Genomic DNA, 15,470 nt, shown 5'->3' with positions numbered 1-15,470 from the left:
GTATGATGTAAAATAAGATATACTCATCTCTTGAAACAAATTTGATGGTATGTTGTGTATTGTATTACAAATGTTAAAGTGACTATATCACAGTGATGTCGGGGGTGGGGGGATGCTATGCTGGCCAGTTTGTCCAAAAAATTATGACGTCTTGAAAGGCTATTATATTTTTTGCTTTAAAGGCGTTAAAGCAAAAAAATATAATAGTCGTTAAAGACGTCATAATTATTTGGACTAGACTTGAGTGTATCCATGTTTAGTTCAATTTGGTTAGTCAGCTAGAAAAGTCAACCATTTTAATATCTCTTCAAAATGGCGGCCAAGGGAAATGACTCCAACTCAAATAAGGTTATTCTAAACCTATCTATACACCTTGGGTCAGTCAGAACATAGTCATGATGATGATAGTGTTTCGAGCAAAAATTGTGTACTCTAGGACTGTCGGAGTACTCACTACTGAGCAAAATCTTATGACCGATATTTATCAGCCATTCCTGGGTATCACAGAAGAAGTTCCCGTAAAATTTTGACGTCATAAGAGAAAATGTCTGACGCCATAAAGGAAAAGTGATAGTTGTATAACGTCAATTTGGACAGTAACTGAGGAAGGCGTCATAGCGAAAAAATATAGCTTTCAAGACATCATTATTATTTGGAAAAAAGTGTCGCTACCTCATATACCTCTCCGGTCAAGTGTGGCTGACCAAGATTATTTCAGAATTGTACATTTTTTTTTGTTTATCTAATTTAGTAATTATGCTAGATGCATGATTTACATAAAAGTTGTTATTGGCTTTGAGTTTGAACTATATAGCTGTCAGTAACTGGGTGTCTTTTTGTTGTTGGGGTGTATTAGTACCATGCCACGTCCACTGTGTTTTTGTAAGATGTATTTTTACTTTGTATCGATCATGTCCTGTAAAAAATATATTTGATTCGTTCCTATAAATAACCTCCCTTTAGTTTTTTTTAAAATAAATTTCGGTTAAGACTGAGTGTTTTATGAAACTTTATTCTTTGAAAAGTGACGGGTGTATCATGCGCTCATGGCGCAGCTTAGCTCTTTATTGTTGAAGGCCGTATTAAAGTGGTTTTTTTTACCAGATAGAAGTATAACAATACACCTTATCGCTATTTGTCCACCATTACTGGATATCACACAGGTTCCCGTAAAATTTTGACGTCATAAAACAAAATATCTGACGCCACAATGGAGAAGTGAGTGTTGTTGACGTCAAAAGTTCAAGCGGCCGGGTCAGCCGGGATTAACGATAAGGTGTATTCTCTGCAGTTCTATTTGGTTAAAATATATGTGTCCCATCCCTCAAACGTGTCCATATAATGACGTCACTAACGGTCCGTGTAAAGGTGCATTCACACGATACGATTATCCGTTCGATTTTCCATTCGACTTGATACCGTCGTACAGGTAAATCGTATAGCGTTCTGTTCACACGATACGATTTTCCATTCGATTTTGAACAAATTTGAACAAGTGCTTTATTTTTCTAAACACAGCAACTATACGTTAAAGTCTATACGGCATGTTGTCGGCAATTATATTATAAAAAGATGTAACAAATATTATCGAAATATTGATTGGCGACTGGTAAATGAATTTTAACCAGAGGTCCCCTGGAGCCTGTAAGCGCTCTTCTTATTCATAGTAGCTAAGAAAATAATTTTTTAACAAAAAACTGTCATACTGAAAAACAAAGCCTCAATAATTTATTTATATAAATTCTAATGAATGCCAAAACCCATTTCCAAGATAACTTATTCAAAATTATGTTTCCATCTAGGTTTGAAACAAGTAGATTGACTTAATGTGAAATGTGAACAAACGGTCAACGGCGAACACCGAATGCTAATGAATGATAATTATTCTCATGACTTTTTGGGGACAGATTACCTAAAAATTGGAACTTCGCGAATCTCTGTGATACATTATGACAGAATTTTTATGACGTCATGCTTGGTGACCATTTATACGTCATTCGTCCGAACACGTCATTTTTCGACATTTCCAAGAACGGAAAAGTTACAAAATGAATAGTAAGAAGAAGAGAGCCTTGAAGTACATAGTTGCTGCTATTGCCGCAAAAAGACGAATGAAAAAGGTTAGGCGGAATTGGATAAAACCATGGTTGACAAGAAGAGCAGATCTTGGTGTTTGCCAAACTCTGCTAAAAGAATTGTCAAACGAAGATAGCGATTCATTTCGCAACTTTCTGAGAGTCAGTCCACAGCAATTTGCTTACCTTTTGGATATGGTAAAAGACAGTATAACAAAGTGCAGTACCAATATGCGTACCTGTATAACAGCGGAGGAGAGATTATCACTGACGTTGAGATACTTGGCAACAGGTACATTAATATAATATGCTTAATGTAGTCATTGTTCAACTTTTGTTAATTTTAAGCGGTAAAAGTTTGTTGAAGAATTAATAACTCAGTATTAGATGGTGGTTTAATTCCATTATGCTTTAAAAAAAAAAACGTTCGTTAAATTTTTAGCTGTACTGAAATTGTGGTGTAGTTTCATGGCAAACGTAGATCTATCGAAATCATCGTATACACTTGATTATCTCCTATATATATTTAAAAAAAACTGCAGACATCAATTATTTAAAAGTATTAAGCCCACAGGGGTGGATTTTAAAAGGGGGCAACTAAGGATAAAGGGGAAGGTGGATTCCAACTATATGTCCCCATTTAAATGCATTGATCGGCTAAAAAAAGGGGGTTCCAACAACCATTGGTCCAACAGTATTCGAATCATACGCATATAAATAAAAGTAAATTGTATCGTCCAAGCTAATAAATCAGACTTTCATGTGTGTAATTTCTTGCAGGTGAAAGTTATCGTAGTTTGAGTTATAGCTTTAGAATTGCACCTTCTACTGTATGCAGTATCATCCCAGAAGTTTGTGATGCACTGTACCAAGCATTAAAAGATACATATATGAAGGTATTTAGTAAAGTAATACTGCAATATCTATTCATGTTGGTTAAAATTACTGTATAAAATTTGACAAAAGAATGGTATCTCTATCAGATCAAAGACGCCAAAAGAAAGAAATGTTTAGCAACGCAGAATACTTTTTTTTCGATTCATGCTACTGAGATATCGTGGCACCAAATCACTTGCACTATGCCCGACGAGCAAGACGACCACTCAACCACTAAGGCTGCACTATATATAGAGAATAACATATGGCGTTTTCAATATCGCATCCGTATCAACCCGAGACACCAATATAATATACTACTGGTAATTGGAAATTATCAACACTCATATGCAATTCTAGGTGAATCCACAGGCTGATAACTGATATTTCATCGTTAATCATATCTGAACAAGATTCTTTATCAGTAATTGCAGGTTATTATAAAAATGACTGCTCGGCTCGGAGTCAGAAAAAGTGTCCTAGTAGAGTGACATGTCTAACTTCAGAAAGCTTACCCAGTGTGGTAACACTGTCGTGTAAAATGTCGTGATTTATAAGTACCCGGCAACGTCCATTTGTATTTTTGTCCATCTGATGAGTTAAGCCTTTTTCAACTGATTTTTATAGTTCGTTCTTATGTTGTACTGTTATACCACTGTCCCAGGTTAGGTGGAGGGTTGGGATCCCGCTAACATGTTTAACCCAGACACATTATTTATGTATGTGCCTGTCCCAAGTCAGGAGCCTGTAATGCAGTGGTTGTCGTTTGTTTATGTGTTACATATTTGTTTTTCGTACAATTTTTTTAAAATAAATAAGGCCGTTAGTTTTCTCGTTTGAATTGTTTTACATTGTCTTATCGGGGCCTATTATAGCTGACTATGCGGTATGGGCTTTGCTCATTGTTGAAAGCCGTACGGTGACCTATAGTTCTTAATGTCAGTGTCATTTTGGTCTCTTGTGGACAGTTATCTCATTGGCAATCATACCACATCTTCTTTTTTATAAAAGCATGTTGATCAAGTACTATTTAATACAACTATCTGAAATATGAACGCTCGCCTTACACCATAGCCTATGTTATTTTCATGACATAGGTTAAAAATTATTTAATGTACATTTTTTTTCTTTATAAATGTAGGTACCATCGACACCAGAAGAATGGGAAGAAATTGCAACAGATTTTTATGAGAAATGGAATTATCCGAATTGTTTGGGGGCTATAGATGGGAAACATGTTGTCGTCCAAGCACCATCTAACAGTGGATCGTATTATTACAACTACAAACACACACACAGTATCGTTCTGATGGCTCTTGTTGATGCTAACTACCGCTTTACCTACGTGGATGTAGGAAGTAATGGTCGTGTGAGTGATGGAGGAGTTTTTCGACAATGCACACTGCAAGAATCCATTGAAAATGAGTTAATAAATTTTCCGGGTCCTAAAGAATTACCTGGAAGAGACAAAAAAGTACCTTTTGTTGTGGTTGGCGATGAAGCCTTTCCTCTGAAAGAATACCTGATGAAACCCTATCCTCAAAGGTGTGGATTGGATGATTCACAAAGAATTTTCAATTATAGACTTTCTCGGGCCCGAAGAATAGTAGAAAATGCATTTGGCATTTTATGTAACAAATTTCGTGTTTTAAGAGCCCCAATTCTTTCTTCACCAGACAAGGTAGAGAAAATAGTTTTGTGCTGTTGCGCTTTACACAACTATTTACGTCCAGAAATTCAGACTGCAAACGATGCAGAGAATGGACAGGATATTGGAACAGGGCTTCTGAAAGTTCCTCGCGGAGGAAGTCGCAACTCTTGCCAGGCAAGACAAATTCGGGATGAATTCAAAGAGTACTTTGTCACTACAGGCCAGGTTCCGTGGCAGGCTAATGTTGTTAGATAAATAAATACAAATTTCCTTACTTTTTTACTTTTATCCCTATTGAATACGCATGAACAGAATTTAAAGTCACACACTTTTTATATTACAATAATTCAGTAAATAGATAATAACCTTAATTTAAATGTATAGACCTAACTATTTTATTATAATACAACAGAAGTGAATCATGTATAAGATAAAAAAAAATATATGACAACAAATATCTGATTTGAACATGTTTATTTTAAAGGTTGAGGTACTGGTTCCCGTCTATATATTGAGTGTAGCCTTGGTTTTGGGATTGGCTACCATTCATTGGATATAAATGCATATCTCTTGACACTTGTTGGGGTTGACGAGGCACTTGTTGTGGTTGACTAGGCACTTGTTGGGGTTGACTTCGAGGTACTTGCTGCTGATTCGAACTTTGGTATTGTTGATTAAGATTTAAAATTTGTGTTTCACACACCAAATTTTGAATTTTGTTCTTTAAAATAAATTTGTTAACATTTTCTGGCATGGCCGAGAGGGATGTACCAACATATTTTCCAAAAATTGCGTCATTGGAATCTTCCTCTTCTGGTATATTTAGTGTGTCAATTGCTTTTTGTAAAAGCAAATCTGATTTATTGTCTTTCGACATTTGTTTCCTCTTTTTAGCAGTTGTGGAACTTGTGGAAGAATTTGCTGTTACAGAATCGCTTCCGCTGTCATCTGCATTGTCATCTCCTTCGGTAGTTGAAGAATTCTGCAAAAACAAAAAATGATCATGACTTCTTTTTATAAGAAAACAAAAATAACGGATATTTATTTTTTATTTTTTTCTCAGATGGGATTGGCTTCAAAATAATATAGTTTTTGTAATTTGTCCATTAAAGGTAAACGACGAAATAAAAAAAGGCACTGGCTACGGTTACATGGAAATGTAACAATAATAAAAATATTATTGTTACATTGGAGACTAAATGACGGAATGCATGGTTGGGTAAGGACCTGTTTAATTACGAATGTAACAATAATTATTGAAGCTACGGTTACATTGCGTTATTGTTACTTGAAAAAAAGCAATGTACGATGGGACTAGTAATATGAACTAAATAATAAAAGTTGAGGACATTTATTACATACATTTATAACATACAATTTATTTACTGTAATTTTTTATTTACAATGACAATTTCTACAAATCCAGTAAGTTGTTTTTAAAGTCCGACACATTTTTGATGAACGAAATTACGTCCTCCACGGATACGTGTACATACAGAATTTCTTAGTATTTAAAACCATTAATATCATGACAAGTATTGTTTAGTACACATGAAAGAATGAAGCAATACAACTATAGAAGATTTAAGTTTAATCAATCTAGCGTACATTGCTGTTTTTCATGTAACAATAACGTAATGTAACCGTAGCCTCAGTAATTATTGTTACATTTGTAATTAATCGGTTCCTCACCCAACTTAGCATTCCGGCAATTAGTCTCCAATGTAACAATAATATTTTTATTATTGTTACATTTCCATGTAACCGTAGCCAGTGCCAATAAAAAAATCATAATTAGATATGAAAAGGATGATTTTTTTTTCTATAAGTGACTCTTCCTTGTCACATGATCACAATATATGTAATTATTCAGCTACATGATGGGATAACTACTTATATTTGACAAAAACTGTTTCATTTGCTCTCATGTGAAGAGTTGTCTCGTTTGCAATTATACCACATATTACACCAATAGCTTCACAGTACCCAAATTGCGCCACGTATTCAACAAAAATAGCTGCGGAAATTTAACAAGTTTTCATTAAAACTAAACCACTTGTAGTTTTACAATTAAACACTATACACGTCTTCAACAAATGTAAACGCAAAACGTTCATAGTATAAGTCATAAATTTACCATACACCGAAAAAGTAAAATCTGCGGATACGTTTTCAATCGACGTTCACAAAATAGTTATCGTTTAAAAATTAGCAAATAAAATGTGCACCACAGCTTTAATTATTTTTCGAATAGGTGTTTAGGGAAAAAGGAGGGGAAGGCGAGTGTCCTGATCCCGAAATACCGGGCTTTAAAACATGAAATACCGGGCTTTAAAACATGAAATACCGAGGTCCCGAATTAAAAAAATAAATAAATCCCCACATCCAGAAATTCCAAAAAAAGACATCCCTTATCCCTAAAGAGTCAATTCCGAATCCCGATCTTAATAACACCCGATCACGACGTCCCGAAAAATCTCTTTAGGGGTCCGAAAAGGAATAAGATATAGGGGTTGTACGGTATCTCGATAACATAAGCATATATTTACATCACGCAATGTGCGACTTTGCAACTTCTGCATTATTTTGCTTGTACAAGTCGTTTTTCAACTAGTAGAATTCGTCGATTTACGATTTCATAAGAAGTTTGTGTAAGTTTAGCAATCTGTTTATTTCTAACACAGAAGCAGTTTCATTTTCGAGTTGCATATATCAAACTGACTTTTTTATCGGTTTTTTTTTCTGTTGTACTTTATCTTTGAAGTGGATAGGAAGGATATCAGCATATGTACTTACAATATTAGATTTAGATACTCTTTTTCTGACTTGAGTTCTGAGAAATTTGTCCATACTCTGGTACATAGGCCATTTACTCTCATATATTTCACATGTCCCAGCACCACTTCTCTTAGAATCTTCCACCTTATTCATTTCCCTCTTATAATAGGTTCTCAAATTGTTGATTCTTTTATTGATCTTATCAACTGAAAAAAAAAACAAACATCTAACTATAAGTATAACCAATATGTATGCACAAACTCGATCGCCATAAGCTGTCAGATAAATGATTGTGAATGACGCACTTCAGATTCTTTACTGCATATTTTTTTTAATCAATTTGGACAGAAAAGAAATCGCAGATTCCGAATATTTATATCATTACTTTGTTTCCGTTATTTTTATATCAAACCAGAAGGACAACAAATGTTTCTGAAAATTCTGCTTAATACAAAGGTCGAAAAGAGTAAATGAAAACACATTGATACTTTTTCTTCTTCTAAAAATGAAGTGAACGGAAAGTTTTGATTATACACTGGACAAAAGTGAGTTCCCAGTCAAAAACAGTCCTATCATTTCAACTAAAATCGATATTTTTAGAAAAATTATTACGAAGGCCGTAGAGCGATTTTCATAATATACAGTACCTGGCCAAAAGATGTAGAAATGTCTGAAGTTTTATTGTTTATTTAATTATAATATTAGTGATGCTCATTTTAATTTTCTGACGAGATGAACACACAAAGAAAAAATATTTCTTGAAACGTTTGCTATTATTCTAACCAAATTAAAATCGTAAACATTTGCATTTGTGTTTTACTCAAATATATGGTTAAAAGACATTAAAAGAACCAGACAGAATCAATCAACAACATGTAAAAAACACATGAATGGAACTAACACATTTTATTAAGGTGGCTCGGGCGTATTCAAAGTTTCTATCAGAAGTGTCGTATTTTTGGTTATTTTATTCTTTAAAGAAAATGATTCAAATTGGTCAAAAAAAAATAGGGGGTCACGGACCATTTAAGCTCAAAATTTTACTTTTAAACAGGTATGTAAAAGGGGCCATTTTTCAATGAAATGATAGGGGAAATAGAGTTGTTGACATATTTTTTTCGGAATATCAAAAAAACGTTCTATGACAATTGGTCCAAAACTGTTATATGAAAAGCTGGAATATAGCTTCAAAGAATGAGCCAATAAAAAACATAGGTCACCGATAAGGGAGAAAAAATATTTTACCTTAAAACCCAAATTTTGGCGGGAAAATGGTGAATATGGGTGAACTGTCATTTTGACCCTTTAAAAAATACCGATAATAACGAAAATATTCTATTAGTTACATAACTACAATGATTTGACATTTCTAATCAATCAAAATATTAAAAAAAATTAAATCGAATTTAAGACAAATACTTTTATAATTCATGCGTGAAATTATGCGCAGTCGAATAGTCCCGAGCCACCTTAAGCGATTTCAAAATTTCAGAAAACGCTCGTTGACCATGTTGACGTCGAACTTAATGGTGATGAGGGAATATTGTGCGCAACTTTTGAAGTTATAGAGTATAATTTTCTTGGGAACATTATTGATAATTAAGAAAAATTTAGGAGATCTACACTCTTTTCTTTATTTATTTTTAAACATAAAAGTAAAAAACAATATTCAAAACAGACCCAGCTTTTGTTTTTATATCCCCCCACCCCACCCCAAAAAATAAATAAAATAGCAGTCAGTTCCCTTCCCCCCGAAAATAAAAATTAAAACAAATTAAAAATAAATATCTATTCACAATATAAGAAATGACTGATGATGATAAAAATTTGATGTTGAATTTTAAAATAATCTGTGGTGATAGTTTTCTTCCGGGTTTACAAACAATCTTTTTTTAGACATCAACGCGGTCGTGTTAGAGAGCACCCTTTTTTCTTTGTAAGTTTACGTTGCCAGTGACTAAAGGTATACAAGAAATAAAGGTTGAGATTTTCTGTAGTAAATTAAATAGCCGTAATATTTAACTAATATTCAGTATATATTTGCATTAAATACTATCTCCTTTTGAACCTGTGTTTAGGAACACTCGCAGTTGCAATCTTTAGTTGAACTTAGGGTTATGTAATATTTACAGATTACTTCTGATTAGTGTAAATAACTTGGGGAAAAACAGCAACGTCTACATGAAGACAAATTAAAAGAGAGTAGCTGTTATCCACTGGTTAAATTACCTTATCCAGTGGCTTACTAACCATACTCCCATTTTGCCTTGGAGCAATTGAAAAATAGCCAACGGATAGTAAGTCACTGGATAACATAATAAGCCGTTGGATAAGCTAACCTATGGCTAATTTTAGCCATAGATTTGAGCAACCCAGTCCAGATGATGAAAACGAAATTATGACTAAATAAACAATAAAACTTCAGACATTTTTACATCTTTTGGTATCTTTTTTTTATAAAAATCGCTCATACGGTTACTTGGTAATATTTTTTTGAAAAATATTGTATATTCATTACATATAAAGCATTTACCTCCTATGTTTATTTTACCATCAATTCTCTGTAGGGCCCTTTTCCTCTCAATTTTATCATGATACACTTGGGAAGTTACGTCCCATAGAGATGGCTCGTTTTCATATAGGTCTATGAAATCCAAGTCTTCTGATACTTTCTGCTGTTCGTTATTGTCCAATATTTCGACGGCTATCATGTCGGCCATGTTAAGAGAATGAGTGTCAACAAACGCGCTTACGTGTTGCATTGCACTCTCATTCGTAAGTTCAAATAAGTACATGTGTACTAGTAATTCATAAGTAAAGGTCTTGTAAAAAGGGGGTCCGGAATGAAATGCATTTAAAAAAAAATAACGAACAATATTTTACGTATACGTAAGTGTTTTTCAAAAAGTAATTCAGTAACCACGCAAACATTTTCTATATATATTTACATTGTATTTCATTTAAAACCGTTTAAATGTCTTGAGAAATTCTCAATATTCCTATTTTTAGCCTTTCAAATTGGTTATTATCAAATTGAAATGCTAATGGTTTAAAAATGATTTTTAAATATTGAAAATCAGGTGCAATCAGGATAAATGGTTTGGTTTTTTTCTAAAATAGGGCCACCTCACTATCCGAAAAAAAAAGCTTTTTCTCAAATCTCTAGTTTAATCAGCGTAATTTAAAATACTAGGTTGACATAATATATATACTGTAGGGTGTCAATAGCCAGCTTTATGAGCAAAAGATGACACTGTTCCCTTTACGATAAAAAACGATGCGAATGATGTGAAAATTAGAATATTGTCGATAAGAATTATTTGCTTGATTTTTTTTCAATCGACTAAAAATGTAGTCGATTTAGCGTTCACACGATCCGATTCCAGTTAAAAAGTCGAATGGAAATAGCGTACGTTTCGATTTCAGAACGACGTTTCGACTTCACTTTCGACTTCAGATTTTACTGTTCACACGGTACGATTTTAGTCGAAAGCAGGTGCACAGGTAAAAATCGAATGAAAATCGAATGGAAAATCGTATCGTGTGAATGCACCTTAACACTTAACAATTCCGCAAATTAACAAACCAAAAAACGAACAAAAAGGGAACATCTGTATCATTATCGCGTTTCGGGTACCAACAAACAAACAAACAAATATGTTATTGCTAATAACAGCGCCCACAAGGAGCAGACTAATCAGCATTAATTTCGTACTAATGATTACAAGTGATTCAATTTGTTTAAAGACACAATGTTATAGATTGAAGCAAGTTCAATGAATTTTAGAATATACAAGCAGAAGAACACAACGAGCACAGTTGTTATAAAATAATATAACTCATTAACTGGGTAAAAATTGAACTAAAAAAAGGGGGGGGGGGTCACTGGTCATTACAGTTTACTACAACTATCTATAATATGAGAGGATAAGTTTTCCAATAAATCTTCCAATACATCTCCAAGTTTCTGCACTGAAAATTTAAAGTAAAAAATAAGATTTATAGGTGTCCCAACAAATACAGGAATCAAAAATATGTTGTAATTTTTTGTAAATGTTTTATCTCCTACACTGTTCAACTGTATGTCTCAAATCTATCATATCATATGGTGGGTTCCAGATCTAGCATGGCACTTTAGCAGGTTTTTTTTTATTTTCTCCAAATCTATGCCTATGGCAGATTTTGAAATTTTGTAATTTTCCGGCTAAAAGAGTAAACTATAGCGTCATATCACGCCATCGCCGCCACTAACTTTGACGGAACACATAGAATGATCATTCGAATCCCATTCCAGATGACAGGTTAGGTTTAAAAAACAATTCTTTCATGCCATGCTATATCTCATTTTAACATGGGTAGGCATTATATTTGTCAATATCTGTATACCAAGCGTGAGCGAGGTGTAAAATGTTGACAAATATAATGCTCTCCAACAATATTAAAATTTGCATAAAGCATGGCATGATAGAATTATTTCGATTATAATAGGAAAATTTATAGACTTGTACTTAAAAGCGGGCCTATAGGGAAACTACTATTAATTTCAAAAAGAGGAGGGGGGTTATGATAAAAAAAAATTCCTAAATAAATATTCTAATCCCCATTTTGATGACGGTTAATAATCCGTGTCAATGTCCAAACTTAGGTAGCACTCCACAGTTAGAAAATAAAATTAAAAATGAGCCACAACATGTTTTATCATCTCCTATTCGTGGATTTCTAATACATTAACCTAACTGTTTGTGTTGTACGTGTGCATATGTATGTAATCAGTATATTCCATAGATTTGATTTTCAAAAGTTAAAAGAGTGAAAATAAATTCCTTTTATGTGTATCCATGGCAACATTCTGCATTTATTTACCATAGAATATTGCAAAAAGGGGGGTGGACATGTCACATATTCCCCCAAAATTTGGATCAAACTAGAATTTCAATGCCTTTGAGTAATACCTTTTTAGAAACTGTTTTCATAAATCTTCCTAATGATCAAATAAAACATGGGTGTCTTTCGCCTCTTTTTTTCGTAAAATCCAATCACAAAGTTCGTGCGATAAAAAGTTGGAAAAAAACATTACAATAATTGCCGGACCAATGTATGGTAGGGACATGCAAATACGGACTGTCATACAGAAAACAGCCTATATTACATACATTACATACTCTTGATGTTCATATAAACCCAATACTAAGGCTATTTTAATACTCAGCTATCCAAAAATGAATTTTATTGCACACTAGCTCTCATATTTGAAAAATCCACAGGGGCCAAAATGCGAAACTACACACCTAACTGTGGAGTGCTACCTTAGCAATCGATGATGCATGCGGAGCAGGAAAGGCTTACTCTTCCGGAGCACTTTAGTTCACTCTCGGTTCTCATTATAATTCACATTAATTGTTCCATGCTTTGGTTTTTGGTGTTTTCGGTGTTTGTGTTATGTGTTTGTTTCCGCCCCTTGTATTTTTTTTTTTCTCCTCGTCTGTGTTGCTGGCGTTGTCTTTATTTATTTTTTTTGATTTTACGAGTTTTTACTGTGACTTTGGTATGTTTTTTGCTATTTATTTTGTTATGCTATGCTGTTTTCTTGTTACTTGTTAAACCCTATCGTACTCTCTAATTTTCTTTAAATATAATATCTGCATTTTTGAAATTCAGCTATATTACAGCGACTATCTGTCTAATATGTATAATGTATCATAAACTTTCTTTGGATTTCGAAACTAAAAAAAAAAAAATCTGTCGTATATTTCTAATAACTATCGGTATCATTTTAGCTATATTTAGGCCTTTGTCAAATATCTGTTCTGGTGGTGAAAGTTATATTTATTTTTTATTAAGGCAAGTCAGTGGTCAGACGTGTACTGGCAGTACTGACTTTTCCCCCATTCGCAGAAATTTACCATAGATTAGGAAACTAGAAAATCCGCCATAGATCAGGAAACTAGTTCGAAGTAATTTGCCATAGATTTGCATTTTAAAAAATCTGCTATTGATTTGGGATGTCATGAATTCAAATCAATTGTATCTGATTTTATGCCCTTTATGGGCCCTGTAATTTGGGAAATAAAAATATTCTATTCTATTCTATTCTATTTACCATAGATTTGAAATCTGCCTTAGAACCTGCCATTAATGTGAGTCCTACATATAATTTATATAAAAGAACCTTTACTTAAGTAGCTATGCGAGCAAGATCACATATCCCCTTTTCCATAGAAGTTTACTCACATATCAAATATCATGTTACTTTGTATTCTAAGCATGTAGTTAGTTGGTAGATATTGATTTTACAGACTCATCCAAAAATCAGCAGACGACTTGGTTATTAGAACTGTTATATCCTCTATTTTTCAGACAATATTTTCAAGACGGGAAGCAGAGAGTAAATCATCATGACACGTGTTGCTATGATAACACTTCTACTCGTCGTTTGTACGGCACTTATTGTTGAAGCCAAATCTATACACAGAAGAAAGAGGAATAGTACGCATTATATCTAAACTTCTCTTTCTAGAAAAATCTATTGTACATTTCTTTTCGTCTTTTTTTAATAGAATCCCTGTTTTCTCTTCAAATGTAAAACGTCAATTTGGGGGTACTTCATTTCTGTATTCTTGAATTTTTTGCTCATTATTTTTAATCTTTAAAAATATAAAGTAATTACTTAATAACTCGACATTGTACTGTAATCAGTATATTTTTACCCATTTTTTTTACTTTTTTGCAGGTATGCTTTATATTTTAACACCCTATCATTCTTTATGATTTATTTTTTTGTCCATTTACCTCTTTTTTTTTGACAATTATTCTCTATTCCGTAATCACCAATGCATGCTTCTACAAATCCAGAGAGTGATTTTCATTTATATGTTAAAAGTAAGTGTCTCGTGTCGTGCGGGTAATGACACTGATAAACTGTTTTTGCACTCTTTTTATTACAAAGGAATACACCGAATTTAATTTGCAACACTCTTCAAGTTTAAACAACGCAAATAAACATCAACGACACAAGTTCACAAAAAACATGACAAAGTAGTAACTAAAATCCGATTCAATGATAATATTAAACTAATCTCTGTCTGTAGGACTAGGCTACTTCGAAGGGAGGGTTTACGTAGAATGCCTTACCTAATAATGACTTTACGGTTCAGCTAGCAAGCAAGTTAACCAAAGATATTACCTTTGCCTGCACGCTCAATGGAATCGGCTGTAACATGTATCATCAAAACATAATAGTACTACAGATTATAAAAATCAATAATACTTAACAGAATGCACACAGAAAAAGAACGGACGACAAATGGCCGAGGCAGATCGATTTAGCACAGGCACATCATTTATCATTTTTATGATTTTTTTTAAAGAACACATTGAATTTTTGTTCAATATTCAATTGTTAACGTAATAAAAAAAAAGAAAAGATAAGATATATTTTTATTACCAATTAAGGAGAGAATACACGACGTGACGTATAAGGAAAAAGAACATTGATTAGCATAGATACATAGAATTTTTAGAATACACAATTACAATACAATTTTCGACTGTAAAAATGGTCCTTGGTTTATAGTTTATTCACTTGATCAAATTTTCCAATAACATTTATAAGAACCTGATTGTCTTCACAGCTTAATAAATATATTTTGCTGATTGTCCAATAAAGATCAGTAAAGAAAAGTTTGGTATTTTATGGCAAAGAAAGTCAAATAGAGCATCTCTATCAGAGTTAAATTTTTCAGATTAATAAAGGTTGAAAAAATGAGATTAACAAACATTTCTTAAATACTATTTTCATTCTTGTAGGTGAAAGTCTAAGACTAAAACGCGGTATGCCATATGGTTGGGAGAAAAAATCTAATGGTAATGGCTACATCTATATAAACCACGTGACTGGAGAAACAAGAACGTCACCTCCAACTCATGGTATGTTACTGTAATTGTTTGATGCTTTCTGTTTCAATGTTTCAGAAATAGTTTACATTTTGTAATACAAGGTAATTCCGATATAGACTGACAAGTGTTATGTTTTAAAAAGTAATCGCACAAATAAAAAAAAACTTTCAGAAACTTATACCCTGTTCATGGTG

General features: G+C 33.1%; 2 protein-coding genes across 2 annotated transcripts in view; one reads left to right on the top strand and one right to left on the bottom strand.

Annotated features, from left to right (window-relative positions):
* LOC143075270 (lithostathine-1-like) overlaps positions 1 to 15,470 on the top strand; it is a 28,216-nt gene that overhangs the window by 126 nt on the left and 12,620 nt on the right. The window contains exons 2-3 of the mRNA XM_076250636.1: positions 13,738 to 13,866; positions 15,187 to 15,306. Of these exons, the coding sequence (XP_076106751.1) occupies positions 13,776 to 13,866; positions 15,187 to 15,306 (211 nt within the window). The 5' untranslated portion in view covers positions 13,738 to 13,775. The remainder of the gene's footprint in view (positions 1 to 13,737; positions 13,867 to 15,186; positions 15,307 to 15,470) is intronic.
* Positions 5,031 to 10,294, bottom strand: LOC143075265 (uncharacterized). Its single transcript, XM_076250629.1, has 3 exons — positions 9,914 to 10,294; positions 7,399 to 7,586; positions 5,031 to 5,584 (listed from the first exon to the last, which is right to left on the bottom strand). Exons 1-3 carry the CDS (start codon positions 10,173 to 10,175, stop codon positions 5,081 to 5,083), a joined length of 954 nt encoding a protein of 317 aa, XP_076106744.1. The 5' UTR covers positions 10,176 to 10,294; the 3' UTR covers positions 5,031 to 5,080.

This window comes from Mytilus galloprovincialis, chromosome 5 (genome assembly GCF_965363235.1).
Source record: "Mytilus galloprovincialis chromosome 5, xbMytGall1.hap1.1, whole genome shotgun sequence".
NCBI classification, from domain to species: domain Eukaryota; kingdom Metazoa; phylum Mollusca; class Bivalvia; order Mytilida; family Mytilidae; genus Mytilus; species Mytilus galloprovincialis.
The sequence above is the reverse complement of the archived record's forward strand: the minus strand, read 5'-3'. Positions and strand labels throughout refer to the sequence as shown.